Genomic DNA, 17,423 nt, shown 5'->3' on the forward strand with positions numbered 1-17,423 from the left:
ATATATTTTTCTATACAAAAACCTATTGGCCTCGAATTGTCTCCGAGTGTGTGTTCCTCATTTATTGCCTGTGTGTGTACAACAAATGCTTCACTACTCCTTTGATAAGCCTACTGCTCGACCACACTACCACAAAATAGAGCATTAGTATTATCTCTTTTTGCCACTATCTTACCTCTAAGGGGAACCCTTGGACTCTGTGCATACTATTCCTTACTTTGAAATAGTGCATACAGAGCCAACTTCCTACAGTGGACCCTGGGGATGCCCCTCACACTGCACCCACCCTCCCATGGCATTGTAAAGGCATGCTTGGTAATTGCATATGTTGGTCCGTCAAACCACCGCAGCAGAGAGCAATACCTAGCATGTACTCTGACAGCCATGACTCCACTTCACAGGCAGAGGATTCACCATAAACCCAAAGAAACCCCAACAGATAGTCCTTCTTAGGCTTAGTGTTAAATGCTGTCACAGGGAAACAAGGATAGGGTGATAGCATTTCAGCAGCTGCTGTCTTTTTTTTCAGTCCATGCGGGCACTCGCTGTAAGAACTGTAATGAACTCCTACAGTATGATGACATTGCAATTGTGCCATGTGCCAGTATACGTATGGGCCTGCGCTAAAAGTGCTTTGCGGGAACATTGGTAACAAACAGAACATCTTTGGAGAATATCGGAAGGCCAGTATTCGATGCTTGCTGCAGTGGTGGACCAACAGTCCGTTGCTCAGCAGTCCTTTCCTGGAGCTATTTCCACAGGGGACCATCACCACTGATGCATTGCTCACTGGGTGGGACTCGCGTCTCGCAAACACAACTGTACAAGGGACCCAGGTCCCTCTCAATCAGGGCCAACATATCAACTATCTAGAACTGCTGGCCATCTGCCTAGCCCCTCAAAGCCTTTTTTTTAAGCTTGCTCAGGACAATGTGGTCCTCATAAAGGTGGACATTGCAGCCAAGTGTTACGTACAGAAGCTGGGGCGAACTCTCAGCTTTGTGTGTTAGAACTGGAGCTCTGGTACTGGAGAGTCCGACGAAAACTTACATCTTATCAGGTCATATACTGGGAAGTGGACAATGACAGCAAACCTAAGCAAGACACATGAACAAGTCCATGAGTGGGAACTTCCCCCTCAAGTCCTACACAGGTACTTCAGTGGTGGTAAACCCCAGCCATCGACCTCCTTGCCACTCTAGGAAGCTTAAAATGCTCCTTTACCTCAAGGTACCACATTGATAGTCCACGTGTAATGTAGGTTGGATGAACTAGTCATGGAAGTTTGTCTATGCTTTGTGTTTTCCCCCAATCATTCCATACATAGTTAGGAAGATGAGGCAGATTTCCAAGGCCATTATCTTAGTAGCCCAATGTACCCTGGTACTCTGTCCATCTGTCTCCCCAATAAGCTACTGATCAACCTGAACATTGTCACATATGATCAGGGCAGATATCCAGATTCTAAGCAGCTGAACCAATAAAAGTGGCAGCTGAGGCCTCAGTTTATCTGCGTAAATTTCCCTGATGAGTGTCTGGCCATACTATGTTAGACAAGTAGGCCTGTTATATATACATGCTACTTAGCCAAGTGGAAAACATTTGTCCACTATTGCATCTCAAAGCAACTGCATCCCTTCTAAGGGAGAGTTTAAGACATCTGTAAAGATACACACATACAGAACCAGATCTTGCTTAAACCCCTATAATTCACCTGGCAGCTGTTGCAAGATAACTGCATAACATGGAACACTTATCCCTCTTTAAACTCCCTGATGTTAAGGCATTCATAAAGGGGCTACCCCAAGACCAATGCCAGACCCTTGTTTAACCTGGACATATTTTACACAAGCCTTATGGGTTCACCTTTTGAACCCTGCAAGGTGTCTTCCTTAGCCCTGCCTTCATCAGGTGCATCAGCGAGTTGACCTCACTGTTAGTTCTTTATTCAGGTGCACAAGTATCGGTGGTCTTTAGAATGTATTCCAAGTTCTTGCCCAAAGTACTCTCGTCTTTTCACATTAACCAGACTGGTGAGCTTCTGTTATCCTTAAGAAAACCAAATTCAATACCAGAAAGGGGGTTACACACCCTAGACTTCAAGCATGACTCAGTCCTTCCAAAAATTATACCAGCTCTTCAGCTCTTCTGCTCTTCATATCTTCAGTTAAACCCCACCAAAGTCACCCAATTTCCAATGCAGGCATCACCAGATATCTTGTCAAGTGTAAACAGACTTGCTGCTTGAAAGCCAAACCTGGGTTCAGTGTACCTATCATGGACAACCTGCGCACACAACGGGATGCAACCGTGGCTTCTCTAGGTAGTATTGCATTAGGAGACACCTGCAAGGTAGCTTCCTGCTGTCCACCACACACCTTCACAAAGCAATACTGTGTGGATATTCTAGTATGTCACCAGTCTGTTTTTTTCAGTCTTATGAACATTGTAGTGAACACCTGCTCACTAGCCACTACTTAGAAGGAAATTGCTCTCCATTCACTGCTGAGCATCTACAGCCACACATGCTACAAATGGAAAAGGTTATTTACCCTGAACACGTGTAGATTTCACATACTTGCCCTCTTCCCTGAAATCTAACAGTGATGGCACATACTTATTTTCTCATACTTTTCTTCTGTAACAGTTTACTATCTGCATGGCACATTGGTGTAACTACACTCTACCTTAGATCGTTTTCCGTTCATGGTTGAGGGTTGAAAATAGAGTATGTGCCCTTGTGCTTTGCGGATTAAAGGAGTCCCATCACATTTTGGATCAATATACCAGTATCCATCAGGACTACCCTAGCGCTCTTCCAATTTAAGAAAGTCAAACACTCACTGCATCACAGTACATTAATCGTTAACAACTCAGCCTCCTCTCCTATTACTGATCGTCTTTATGCTCGTCTTTGACAATGTGCAGGGCTTCGCTACCTTTTGGCTAGGTTTACGCTATAGAAATATTGTAAACATATAGATGTATAGATAAATAGCCTGTGACTCAAAACTCTTTTGAAGAAAGCAAGATGTAATATTCAAGCCCATCTCTTGGTGACAAGAGTATACAGAGCATGTGAGTCTTCATCACTACAGTACAAACAAATGCTTACAGGTTAAGTAACATTTCCTACCAACTGACATGTAATGGATGCTGACTTATTGGAGTAGCAGATTTAAACTGCATATTGTTGCTGCAAGGAATGAAGAGAATATAGAGTTCGATGGCATCTGTCGCTGTAGATACACATGGTATGCATGAGCTCGCCATCTGGTGTTGGGTCGGAGTGTTACAAGTTGTTTTTCTTCGAAGAAGTGTTTGAGTCACGGGACCGAGTGACTCCTCCTTCTGTGCTCATTGCGCATGGGCGTCGACTCCATCTTCGATTGTTTTCTTTCCGCCATCGGGTTCGGACGTGTTCCTGTCGCTCCGAGTTTCGGAACGGAAAGATAGCTGAAACCGGAAGATTTTCGACGGTATCGTTGCGATCCGGTTCGAGATAGACACATACGACGACGCGTTGAACATCGAAGCGCTTCGGTGCCCTTCGGGGTAGATTTCGGCACCCCGTCGGGGCCTAGTCGGCCCGACCGCGTGGAGAACAACGCCGATGGAACGGACCCCGTTTCGATTCTGCCCCGAATGCCACAACAAATATCCTTATACGGACCTACACTCGGTCTGTAACCTGTGCCTGTCACCCGAGCACAGCGAAGAATCCTGTGAGGCCTGTCGGGTGTTCCGGTCCCGAAAAACTCTGCGCGACCGTCGAGCGAGAAGACTGCAGATGGCGTCCACGCCAAAGGAGCGTCGACAGTTCGAGACAGAAGAGGAACAGGAGGAATCCTTTTCCATCCAGGATTCAGACTCCGACGAGCTAGACTCTACAAAAACTGTGAGTAAGACGTCGAGATCAGAACTTAAAAAAGGAAAGAAGGCCCAGGGGACGCCACTGCCAACCGGCCATGGCTCCACCCAAATTCTCGGTGACCAACAATCGGCACCGAAAAAGGCCCATTCAGTGTCGAGATCGTCCGACTTCGGTCGAGACACCGGCACGCAGCCTCCTCGGGACCGAGAGAGTGCTAAACAGAAGCATCGACACCGAGAGTTCGGTGTCGACACGGATCGACGCCGAGACAGTGGCGCCGAAGACCATAGAGGCCAAGAATTTTCGGCACAGAAAAAGAGGAAGGTTACCTCGGAGCCGAAAAAACAATCAACAGGGTTTTCGGAGCCGAAAAAAGCGACATCAGACCCTGTTTCAGGCTCCTATACTGAAGAGCATTCTATGTCTTCACAAATGAAGAAACATAGATTTGAACAAGAACTGCAATCCACTGACGTGGATCACACGCAAAAGCGTATCTTTATTCAGCAGGGGACTGGGAAGATCAGTACCCTTCCACCTGTCAAACGAAAGAGAACGCTTTTGTTTACTCCTCAGCAACAAACAGCACAAAAGGTAACACCTCCTCCCTCGCCTCCACCTGTAACTCCGGCTTCGCCAACTTACACCCCGTCACATTCGCCAGCTCACACCGCCATGAGCCACGATGACCAAGATCAGGATGCGTGGGACTTGTACGACGCACCAGTGTCTGATAACAGCCCAGACACATACCCAACTAGGCCATCACCACCGGAAGACAGCACAGCCTACTCACAAGTGGTGGCTAGAGCAGCACTATTCCATAATGTGGAACTACACTCGGAACAAGTAGAGGATGATTTTTTATTTAACACCCTCTCTTCAACCCACAGCTCCTACCAAAGCCTGCCGATGCTCCCAGGCATGCTACGCCATGCAAAGGACATTTTCAAGGAGCCAGTTAAAAGTAGGGCAGTGACGCCTAGGGTGGACAAAAAGTATAAGGCGCCTCCTACGGACCCTGTATTCATCACTTCTCAGCTGCCACCAGATTCTGTGGTGGTAGGGGCTGCCAGAAAACGGGCAAATTCACACACTTCTGGGGATGCACCTCCCCCAGATAAAGAAAGCAGGAAGTTCGATGCAGCCGGGAAGAGGGTTGCTGTCCAAGCAGCAAACCAGTGGCGCATCGCAAATTCACAAGCGCTGCTAGCGCGATACGACAGAGCCCACTGGGATGAGATGCAGCATCTCATTGAACATCTCCCAAAAGATCTGCAAAAAAGAGCAAAACAGGTTGTTGAGGAGGGTCAAAACATTTCCAACAATCAAATACGCTCCTCCATGGATGCAGCAGACACGGCCGCAAGGACCATTAATACATCGGTTACCATCCGTAGGCACGCATGGCTCAGAACGTCTGGATTCAAGCCAGAAATTCAGCAGGCAGTGCTTAACATGCCAGTAAACGAAAAACTTCTGTTCGGTCCGGAGGTCGACACAGCCATAGAAAAGCTCAAGAAGGACACTGACACTGCCAAGGCCATGGGCGCACTCTACTCCCCGCAGAGCAGAGGATCTTATAACACCTTCCGCAAAACACCTTTTAGAGGAGGGTTTCGGGGTCAGGCCACACAAGCTAGCACCTCACAGTCCGCACCGCCCACCTACCAGGGACAGTACAGGGGAGGTTTTCGGGGCCAGTATAGAGGGGGGCAATTCCCTAGGAATAGAGGAAGATTTCAAAGCCCCAAAACCACTACCAACAAGCAGTGACTCACACGTCACTCACCCCTCCCACACAACACCAGTGGGGGGGAGGATACGTCAATATTACGAAGCATGGGACAAAATAACTACAGACACATGGGTCCTAGCAATTATCCAACATGGTTATTGCATAGAATTCATGCAATTCCCTCCAGACATACCACCAAAATCACAAAATTTATCAAAATACCATTCACAGCTTCTAGAGATAGAAGTTCAAGCACTACTGCAAAAAAATGCAATAGAATTAGTACCAAGCACACAAATAAACACAGGAGTTTATTCACTGTACTTCTTGATACCAAAAAAGGACGAAACACTGAGACCAATTCTAGACCTCAGGGTAGTAAACACATTCATCAAATCAGACCACTTTCACATGGTCACACTACAAGAAGTGTTACCATTGCTCAAAAATCACGACTACATGACAACCCTAGACCTCAAGGACGCATATTTCCATATACCAATACATCAATCACACAGGAAATATCTAAGGTTTGTATTCAAAGGAATACATTACCAATTCAAAGTATTGCCTTTTGGTTTAACAACTGCTCCAAGAGTATTCACAAAATGCCTAGCAGTAGTCGCTGCACACATCAGAAGGCAGCAAATACATGTGTTCCCGTATCTAGACGACTGGCTAATCAAAACCAGTTCGTTCACACAATGCTCAAATCACACAAATCAAGTCATACAAACCCTCTACAAACTAGGGTTCACCGTCAACTTTGCAAAATCAAACATTCTGCCAAGCAAAGTTCAGCAATATCTAGGAGCCATAATAAACACGACAAAAGGAGTAGCAACGCCAACTCCACAAAGGATCCACAATTTCAACAGGGTCATTCAACACGTCTCCAAACCAAACAATACAAGCAAGAACAATACTACAGCTCCTAGGCATGATGTCCTCATGCATAGCCATTGTCCCAAACGCAAGACTGCACATGAGGCCCTTACAACAGTGCCTAGCCTCACAGTGGTCTCAAGCACAGGGTCACCTTCTAGATCTGGTGTTGCTAGACCGCCAAACTTACCTCTCGCTTCTATGGTGGAACAGTATAAATTTAAACATAGGGCGGCCTTTCCAAGACCCAGTGCCACAGTACGTAATAACAACAGATGCTTCCATGACAGGGTGGGGAGCACATCTCAATCAACACAACATAAGAGGACAATGGAACATACATCAAACAAAACTGCATATAAATCATCTAGAATTATTAGCAGTTTTTCAAGCACTAAAAGCTTTCCAACCAATCATAACCCACAAATACATCCTTGTCAAAACAGACAACATGACAACGATGTATTATCTAAACAAACAAGGAGGAACACATTCAACGCAGTTAAGCTTGTTAGCTCAAAAAATATGGAAGTGGGCAATCCACCATCAAATTGGTCTAATAGCACAGTTTATTCCGGGGATCCAGAATCAGCTGGCAGACAATCTCTCTCGAGATCACCAGCAAGTCCACGAATGGGAAATCCACCCACAGATTCTGAACACCTACTTCACACTCTGGGGAACACCACAAATAGACTTATTTGCAACAAAAGAGAACGCAAAATGCCAAAACTTCGCGTCCAGATACCCACACAAGCAATCCCAAGGCAATGCCCTATGGATGAACTGGTCAGGAATATTTGCTTACGCTTTTCCTCCTCTCCCTCTCCTTCCTTAGTAAACAAATTGAGTCAAAACAAACTCAAACTCATTTTAATAGCACCAACGTGGGCAAGACAACCCTGGTACACAACACTGCTAGATCTGTCTGTAGTACCACACATCAAACTGCCCAACAAACCAGATCTGTTAACGCAACACAACCAACAGATCAGACACCCGGACCCAGCATCGCTGAATCTAGCAATCTGGCTCCTGAAATCCTAGAATTCGGACACTTACAACTTAGCCAAGAGTGTATGGAAGTCATAAAGCAGGCCAGAAGGCCATCCACTAGACACTGCTACGCAAGTAAGTGGAAAAGATTTGTTTGGTACTGCCATCATAATCAGATACAACCACTAGACGCAACTCCAAAACATATAGTAAATTACTTGCTCCATTTACAAAAAGCAAAGCTAGCCTTCTCTTCTATTAAAATACACCTTGCAGCAATATCTGCATACCTGCAAACTACATATTCAACTTCCTTGTATAGGATACCAGTTATCAAAGCATTCATAGAAGGGCTTAAAAGAATTATACCACCAAGAACACCACCTGTTCCTTCATGGAACCTAAACGTGGTTCTAACAAGACTCATGGGCCCACCTTTCGAACCCATGCACTCTTGCGGAATACAATTCCTAACCTGGAAAGTTGCCTTTCTCATCGCCATTACATCTCTAAGAAGAGTAAGTGAAATTCAAGCGTTCACAACACAAGAGCCTTTTATACAAATACATAAAAATAAGGTCGTCCTACGACCTAATCCAAAATTTTTACCCAAAGTTATTTCACCATTCCATCTAAATCAAACGGTAGAACTACCAGTTTTTTTCCCACAGCCAGATTCTGTGGCTGAAAGAGCACTACATACATTAGATGTCAAAAGAGCATTAATGTACTACATTGACAGAACAAAAAACATCAGAAAAACTAAACAGCTATTTATTGCATTCCAAAAACCTCATGCAGGTAACCCAATATCAAAACAAGGTATAGCCAGATGGATAGTTAAATGCATCCAAATCTGCTACCTTAAAGCAAAAAGACAACTGCCCATTACTCCCAGGGCACATTCAACAAGGAAAAAAGGTGCTTCAATGGCCTTTTTAGGAAACATCCCAATGCAGGAAATATGTAAGGCAGCCACTTGGTCTACGCCTCACACATTCACCAAACACTACTGTATAGATGTGCTATCCGCACAACAAGCTACAGTAGGTCAAGCTGTATTAAGAACTCTATTTCAGACAACTTCTACTCCTACAGGCTAAACCACCGCTTATGGGGAACTAACTGCTTACTAGTCTATGCATACCATGTGTATCTACAGCGACCGATGCCATCGAACTGAAAATGTCACTTACCCAGTGTACATCTGTTCGTGGCATCAGTCGCTGAGATTCACATGGACCCACCCACCTCCCCGGAAGCCTGTAGCAGTTCAGAAGTTACCTTCAATTTTGTACATTTGTATATATTTTATTTAATCCTTTAAAAGGTACATACTTACATTTTTCATTGCGCGGGCACTATTACTATAGTACAACTCCTACCTCACCCTCTGCGGGGAAAACAATCGAAGATGGAGTCGACGCCCATGCGCAATGAGCACAGAAGGAGGAGTCACTCGGTCCCGTGACTCAAACACTTCTTCGAAGAAAAACAACTTGTAACACTCCGACCCAACACCAGATGGCGAGCTCATGCGAGCTCATGCATACCATGTGAATCTCAGCGACTGATGCCACGAACAGATGTACACTGGGTGCTGCGAGTGCAGTGCTTCTCCAGGTGTCAGGGGGGGGGGGCGGGCATATCTAAGGTGGCATATCTACGTCCTGGGCAGTTGCTGTCGGGGGGGGGGGGCCCTCGGCATGCCTATCTGCTGGTGTTGTCGTGGAAGGGTGGAGATGTCAGCCCAGGGTGGACACTTGGTCGGAATTGCCTGGGGATATTCTCTGGATAGTTGTGCCACCTGGACACTGGCCGTGGGCATCGGGTGCAGAGTAGTTTTGGGCTCACGCTGGAGTGAGGTGGGAGTCCCTTGGAAGTAGTTTCCTCTTCTTGTTGGAAAGGTCTGCTGTCCACGGGAGTTAGTTGGTCCTCGGTGAAGCAGGCAGTCCCCTGGAGGCTTTTCAGGGGTCACTGGTCCTGTAGAATGCATTGCTTTTTTTGTGCAGGGCCTTGAAGCAGGAGACGGGCCGGTAGGGCTGGGGCTAAATCTGTTGTTGTGTCCTTTTCTTCTCTGCGTGGCTTTCAGCTCGACAGTCCTTTTCTTGAGGTCGCCAGGAATCTGGTGAGTTGGGTTCAGGTGGGTCCTTATATTCTAAATTTAGGGGCGTTTTGGGGGCAGTAGCCAATGGCTACTGTCCCAGAGAGTGGTTACACCCTCCTTATGCCCACTCCCTTTTGGCAGGGAATCATGTTCCTATCCCTATTTGTCCTAATCCTCCAAAGCAAGATGGAGGATTTCTCAAGGAAGGAGTCATTTCAGCTGTGGACACCGTAGGGGTGGTCCTGGCTGAGGGGGTGACCCCTCCTTGTTTTTCCTGCTTTTCCCTCTGGACTTTCTGCTGAAAGTGGGGCTGTGTAAGGGGGAGAGATGGGATGCATCTCCACTAGCTGGAGTGCTCTGGGGCACTGTAATCCAAGGCTTGAGCCTTTGAGGCTCATCACTGGGTGTTACAGTTCCTGCAGGGGGAGGTGTGAAGCACCTCCACCCAGGACAGGCTTTGGTTCCGACCACAGAGCGCACAAAGGCACTCACCCCATGTGGTCAGAAACTCGTCTGAATGTGGCAGGCTGGCACAGACCGGTCCGTCTTACATTAGCAGTTGGGCTAGCATACAAGGGGCATCTCTAAGATGCCCTCAGAGTGTATTTTCCAATAAATCCCACACTGGCATCAGTGTGTTTTTTTTGTGCTGAGAAGTTTGATACCAAGCTTCCCAGTATTCAGTGAAGCCATTATGGTGCTGTGGAGTTCGTAATGACAAACTCCCAGACCATATACTTAATATAGCCACAATGCACTTACAATGTCTAAGAATGGACTTGAACACTGTAGGGGCATATTGCTCATGCAGCTATGCCATCACTTGTGGTATAGTGCACCCTGCCTTAGGGCTGTAAGGCCTGCTAGAGGGGTGACTTACCTATTCCACAGATAGTGGTTTGTGGGCATAGCGCCCTGAGAGGAGTGCCATGTCAACTTATCCTTTTTCTCCCCACCAGCACACACAAGCTGCAAGGCAGTGCTTATTGAGGGGTCCACAGGTTGGCATAATATATGCTGCAGCCCTTAGAGACCTTCCCTGGCATCAGGGCCCTTGGTACCAGGGGTACCAGTTGCAAGGGACTTACCTAGGTGCCAGGGTTTTGCCAATTGTGGAGAAAACTGTACATTTTAGGTGAAAGAACACTGGTGCTGGGGCCTGGTTAGCAGGGTCCCAGCACACTTCTCAGTCAAGTCAGCATCAGTATCTGGCAAAAAGTGGGGGGTAACTGCAACAGGGAGCCATTTCTTTACACTACCACAGACCCCATTTTACAACTGGTGCCAAGTCTTTGCCTTGAAGACCCACCGGGTGAGTCTTGTCTGAGGAGGATGGTGCACAAAGGCTGTACCAGACATATTTTTTACCCACACACACATGTACAAGCTGTCCACACACGCACACTTTCTCTTGCTCCACGTCAACCACATTACCGCCTCATCTGAAGCCTGTTCAGTTTTTCAGCCACGTATAGCCCATCACTCCCTGGGGTGAAATGTAAGTTATGGAAGACTAGACTGGCAAATTATTTTCTGTCCTCAAGGAGTGCAGTGATAAATGTGGTGCTACAGTGACTATTGTAAGTGGCAGTTTAGTTTTAAACTCAACACTGATGAAAGTTTTGTGCTCGGGCAAGCTAAGTAGTTTTATTCAAATCAAAATGTAAACATAACAGCGCAAGCAAGCTACTGAATCAGTTTAAAAAGGCATGTCCACAAAAGGTATCTGTAGAGGCATATTGCTCATGCAGCTATGCAATCACTTGTGGTATAGTGCACCCTGCCTTAGGGCTGTAAGGCCTGCTAGAGGGGTGACTTACCTATTCCACAGATAGTGGTTTGTGGGCATAGCGCCCTGAGAGGAGTGCCATGTCAACTTATCCTTTTTCTCCCCACCAGCACACACAAGCTGCAAGGCAGTGCTTATCGAGGGGTCCACAGGTTGGCATAATATATGCTGCAGCCCTTAGAGACCTTCCCATACCTCGGGGACCTTGGTACCATGGGTACCTTTTACAAGGGACTTAACTGTGTGTCAGGGCTGTACCAATTGTGGGAACAAAGGTACAGTTTTAGGAAAACACTGTTCCCATGTTCTAAAATGTCTGCTGTCACATCTTTATTGATCAGATGTTATCTTGTGAACTGTTGGTTCTGCAGATACCCTGCTGCATGACATGTACATACATTTTGAACCCTAATTTCTCAAAAACTACTGAACGGACTTAAAAAGAAACAACCCTTTACTGCACTTCACCACCACTTATCAGGGAACGCTAAAAACCTTTGATAGTCACTGTACAAGTCCCTGAAATCTAAACCATCACTTGCAATCACATAAATACCACTTATCCCTGAACCTTACAAGCCCTATACAACTACAGCCCTTAAACACATTGTAACTGTAGTGAAATGTAACTTACCTCATTGTAGTGGCAAATGTGTCATAACTTTATAGTGGTTATACTTTATTGTTGATGCATTGTAATGGTCACCAACTGACTGGCAATGTAGAATTGAAAGGATTAGGGGAGCAGTAGGCAGACTGCATTCAGTTAAAATGAAGACTTGCTAACTAGACTGTCACACCTGTTGAGTTACTAGCAGATGAGTTAGCTTTCATAAATCTGAGCATCTTGTTTAATGAAACCCTTCAAGTTAGGCAACAATAGCGTTGACAGAATTGAACAATCACATATTTCAAAGACATTAAAGCTTTCAGTTTTTTAACCACATTGCAATATTTTCCTTTCAGTGACGCTGCAGCCCACCAAAAGCTCCCCTAAAACATCAAAGCTGCTTGACTTACCCTGTCTTCATTGCTGTGCTTTGCCTGCAACTCATTTGAATCGCATGTGGGACTATCCTAATACATGCTGCACATGTTATTACTGGAGCGCATGAGTTTAGCAAGGATTTTAATGGGTGTGTGCGTGGTCCATTGTACTCGGAGCTTTATACATATATTTTCTGTTGTATTGCTATTTGGCTCGAATTTCACAAACTGATAAGATGAAGAAACATGGTCTAGAATTTGGGGTATCTCAAAATCTTACACTTCTTGTTTGGGCACTTGGCCCCGCTCTTAGTTTAATCGCTATTTCAATTTTTGTATTTCAGACTTGCTTACCACCAACGCATATTGGATATTGTCCCTGCTTCATTTTCTGCACTCACTCCTGCAAGCCCAGTTTGCACTTACAAATATGGAGATGAAAGCAACAGTAAGACACAAACCTTTTTGATAGATGTTTTTGCTTTGAGAAGTTTAAATTTATAGTGCCTCATATTCTTAAATTGTGGTGTTCTACTTTTACAATTGTCTTGCAATGTGTGGATCTTTGATTGTGGTATTTCTGATTCCCGCAACACACCCCCACCCCCAAATCCCCTGTTTTCACAGATTACCCGGAATATATGCCCCTTATATTAAAAGGGGGTGTACTATTGCAAATCTCATTAGAGGAATCTTATCATGTAAAGTGCATTTTCAATTTAACATATGGTTTAGAATTTCTCTACTTTCTGATGGTGTTTGAAAACTTAAGCTGAACCTGCCAGATACTTGTGCACATTGAAAGTAACAGGTCGTTGTGGTTGCATTCTGTAATTCACTTAGCAGTTTAAGGCACCCTAGCATAAATGCCCTCATTGGCATTACAGTCACAAAATGACTAGTGTCTTACATGAATCCCTTTCATAGAGCCTGATGGAAATGCACAAATCTCTTGTACTAAAAGTGTATTTTGGATAGTATTGAGGGACCTCCAGGGGAGCGGAATTTTTTTTAATTTTTTTAAAAATTAAGTAGTGCATATACAGTAAACATTCACACAAATGAAATTCCACAATCAATTTAAAATAAAGAGAAATATTGTGTAGATACAATAGGACCAAAATAACAAAAATCCATTAATGAGAACCAGAAATATGCATTTTTAAAGATGGAAGTGAAAATACTGCCAATAGGCACAAAGCACCAATAATAGTTTATAAAAGCGGTAGCCCCGGGCATAGGTACGATTTGAGGTCGAGCACGATGGAGCCCTGGTCATATGCACCAAGTGGTACTCCAGGTGAAAGTCAAAAAGTTCAAAATTTTTTGAAATCCCGGTGCACTTTCTGAGAAGAATTGCCCCTCAGTGGACCGCTGCTGAAATTGTAGCCACTGTTGAGGAACTGAAGGCTGGATACTTGAAGTGGGTTCATTTCTGCGGAATTTGAGAGATTTCTTGCTGAAAACTTTCAGTTTCAACACATTGTGGGACTCTTGTTTATTGAGTGGTGGTGAGAGACTAAACCAGGACAAAGCTGAAGTTCAGTCCATCTCCATGAAAATGCGAGTCAGATACTTTTTTCCCCCGCAGGTCCTCCTGAAGCTCTGGAGAAAGGTTTTTTTAACTTTTCTAGACTTTCTTCTGGTGCCAGACAACCACTGAAGTGCACTTCTAGGGGCTCTTAGAAACTTCAGGGGATGGCACTTGGAGATTCTTAGTGTAGCGCAAAGACCAACTACAAAGTCTAGTCTAGGTTTATTTTCGACATTTTCATCTAGACTTTTCTAGGTAAAGGCCTCTTGCAGCTGCTTCTGTCCCTGTAGCCTCACAGGTCAGCCAACTGACCCTTGGAATCTACTTAATCGTTGTGGGTACTAGAGGGAGCTGGACCAGTCCTTCAGAGTTCCTCTCCCGTCACAAACAGCAGGTCCAGTCTTTTTCTGATGTTCCCTAGGTCCACTAGGTGTTCTGAAGAGTTGCCGTGGGGTGCCACGTTCATTCCTTGCACCAGTTATTGGGCAGGTAAGACTCATGAGCACTCACTAAATAATGGGATAAAAGTTCCCAAGGGGAACCGGCCCACTTTTTTAGCAGAAACTAATTGCCTTATTGCAGACAATCCCACAGTTCCCCCTCACTGTCAAAATCCAAAGAAGGGGGGGGGAACCACTCTCTCCTTTTGGAGAGCATATATGGCTTGGTGGTGTGGCCAGAGTAATGAGTAGTCCCCTCATCTATGGTCTCTCAAACTGTTCTGGGCTAGCTTTCCTCCCACTGAGTTTGGTACCAGCTTGAATAGGGGGACAAAAGCAGGGGGCCTTTCTAGGTGACACCTACACCATCATTTACTTGTGACAGGATAGGGCTTTTTGAAGTAAATTAACACCAGCTGGTTATCTTTCCAGTGAAAGAAAACACCTCCCAACTCCCAGGCCATTGTCTCTAATCTGGAATCAATTTTCACACCTTTCAGTGCTAATTCAATCCAAGTACCAACTGAGTAGTTGTGGGAGAGTTGTTGCAAATTCAGTTAGGGTAAAGGTAACTTTTTAAAAGCTAAATTTCACATTAAATGAAAATTGGCTAGAGTTAGTACTCAAGGTGCAAAACGCATAGCTGATGGACTGTCTCTAATTGTAGGATTGCTGGATGCAGAAAGGGCTGCCTGCCCTCAAAACCTCAGATGCCAGTCACGTAGCTCTTTAGTGAGCCTCAATGTAAAAAAAAAATAGTTGACCGCAGCCACAACCAGAAATAAGGATCCCCTCTGAACCCATGAACGGCAGACCGCAGGAGAGAAAACCCCCAAAAAATCAAAGTTGTCGAAAGAGACAGGGGAAAGAGGCTTCGACGCCCAAACACAGAAGATTGCATCCAGAGCAGCGAAGCTAGGTGACTGATCAGTCGAAGAAAGACTCTTAAACTTTGAAGAGAAATAATGCAGACAATCTCAACACTGAATAACGTGCAGCCAAGATAGAGAAGAACATTTTTGAGGCCTAAAAGGCAGTTCTACTACAGCAACACAAAGAATTTGAGTCTAAAAGAATTTAGATTTCCAAAAGTACTCCCAACAACAAAGGAGCAGTGTGAGCTAGGTGTCTAAGCAATCGAGCCTCCCTCAATGCTGGAGCCGCAAGAAGAACTACTCTTATGATGAGGAAGAGGAGCAAGTAGCTGGCCTGTATCAAGGTTCAGAAGGATCTGAATACTCAGGCTTAGTGACAGGACTTGGAAACTGATTAAGCTGAAGACACAGTGGAGTATTATCCTCACATACCATCACTGCCAGATGACATAGGCATCTACAACCAGGTGATTAAGACAGAGGCTGATAAATATGGTGTTTAGCTATATGAGGAGAAGCTGCAATCATGTTTCTTGCAAGACTCTTTTGCCCATACAATCTAGAAATCAGTATCTGTGTATGCTTCCAAGTGTTTTAGACCAGGGAAGGGAGGCCTTCATTGAACCAACCTTGTGCTGAGCGGCCACTCAGAGGGTGGAAAAGAATTAGAAGTTCTCATCTAAAGATCCTATGTGCATTAAGGCTTCAGTGCAAGCTTATCTATTACTACTGCTAGGAAAAGGCCAACATCCTCTCAACTTCAAGCCCTCCTCTGATAAGGAGAGCAAACGGATTGCTCTCATGAGCCAAGATTGTGAAAGAAGCGCAGCAAATCAATGGTGCATTGCAAATTCAAACACTATATTAAACCGCTATGTTTACCAAATCTTGGATGAGATGGTGAAGTTAATGAAACATCTACCAGAACAATATCGAAAGAGGAGCACACTTGGCAGAAGTGGGCAAAAACATTGCCAACACAAACATGTCTTCACTAGAATTGGTAACACCGTCAAATAAGTTACTTACTGACACTACCAACACACCCTCAAACAACATCAATGAGGGGGGAAAAAAAGTAAAAAGCAAACTTCTACACAAAACACCAGTAGGTGGAAGAATGAATAAAGATCACATCAGACAAATGGATTCTAAACATAATGCAATTTTATAATTATATTGAGCTGTTGCGGACAGCACCAAGAGTACCATAGATGAGCGCTCTTTCAAAGGAAGAAACATCCAGGCTTCTCAAGGAGATGCGCTTGTCACTGTCGAAAGATCCTATAGAACTGGTTCCAAAATTTGCAATCAACAAAGAAAACTGTTCAACTTATTTCCTTATCCTGAAGGCAGATGGGTTTGTTCGATTTTATTCTAAACCTAAGGTTTTTAAACGTATTCATAAAAACACAAAATCCCAAAATGTTACAAGAAGTTATACTGCAACTACAAATGGATTACATGGCAACAATAAACTTAAGACCCCTATTTACACATCCCAATGATTGCAAAACACAAGAAGTACATAAAAAAAAAACAATTCAGAGTTCTAGCCTTTGGAATAAAATCAGCACCAAGGGTTTTTACAAAGTGCCTTGCGCCAGTTGCCGCACATCTGCAAAGACGAGGCATTCACCCCTACCATTATCTGGATGACTGCCTAATAGGGGCAAACTTGTGTCCAAGATACAAGGGACACATACAACAGATGATGAACACTATTCACCTTGGGGTTCTCGAAAAATATGGAGAAATAATCTGCAGAACTAGAGTAGATATTTCTAGGAGCAAGAATCAGCTCTGTCCAAGGGAAGGTGTATCCGTGCGAGAAGAGAACCAAGGCCCTATTTAAGGAAACTCTGCGCTACCGGAAGGGGCAAGCTCTGACAATGAGGACGGCGGGGAAGTTACTGGGAACTGGGGATGGCTTCCTGCATCCCTTTGATCCCATATGCAAGACTACACATAAGACCATTAAAAGAATGGCTGCAAAATCTGTGGTCACATGCAATAGGGAGTTGGGAAGATCTAGTGGTTATCACACAGAAGGTGGAAGGAAAGATAGTGGTGGAACAGAGCACATGTAGCTCAAGGGAGGACATTTCTACAAACAACTCTTATAGTGACTATCAGAATAGATGTTTCACATATGGGATGGGGCACACGAAGAATGTGGAAGGATCAGGAGGAGACAC

The 17,423-nt window shown here is 44.8% G+C and overlaps 1 protein-coding gene across 1 annotated transcript in view; it reads left to right on the plus strand.

The window, feature by feature from the left end:
• Nucleotides 1-17,423, plus strand: part of NCBP1 (nuclear cap binding protein subunit 1) — a 511,810-nt gene that overhangs the window by 172,632 nt on the left and 321,755 nt on the right. The window contains exon 15 of the mRNA XM_069236547.1: nucleotides 12,721-12,824. Coding sequence (XP_069092648.1) covers nucleotides 12,721-12,824 — 104 coding nt within the window. The remainder of the gene's footprint in view (nucleotides 1-12,720; nucleotides 12,825-17,423) is intronic.

This window comes from Pleurodeles waltl, chromosome 1_2 (genome assembly GCF_031143425.1).
Source record: "Pleurodeles waltl isolate 20211129_DDA chromosome 1_2, aPleWal1.hap1.20221129, whole genome shotgun sequence".
In the NCBI taxonomy this organism is placed as follows: Eukaryota; Metazoa; Chordata; class Amphibia; order Caudata; family Salamandridae; genus Pleurodeles; species Pleurodeles waltl.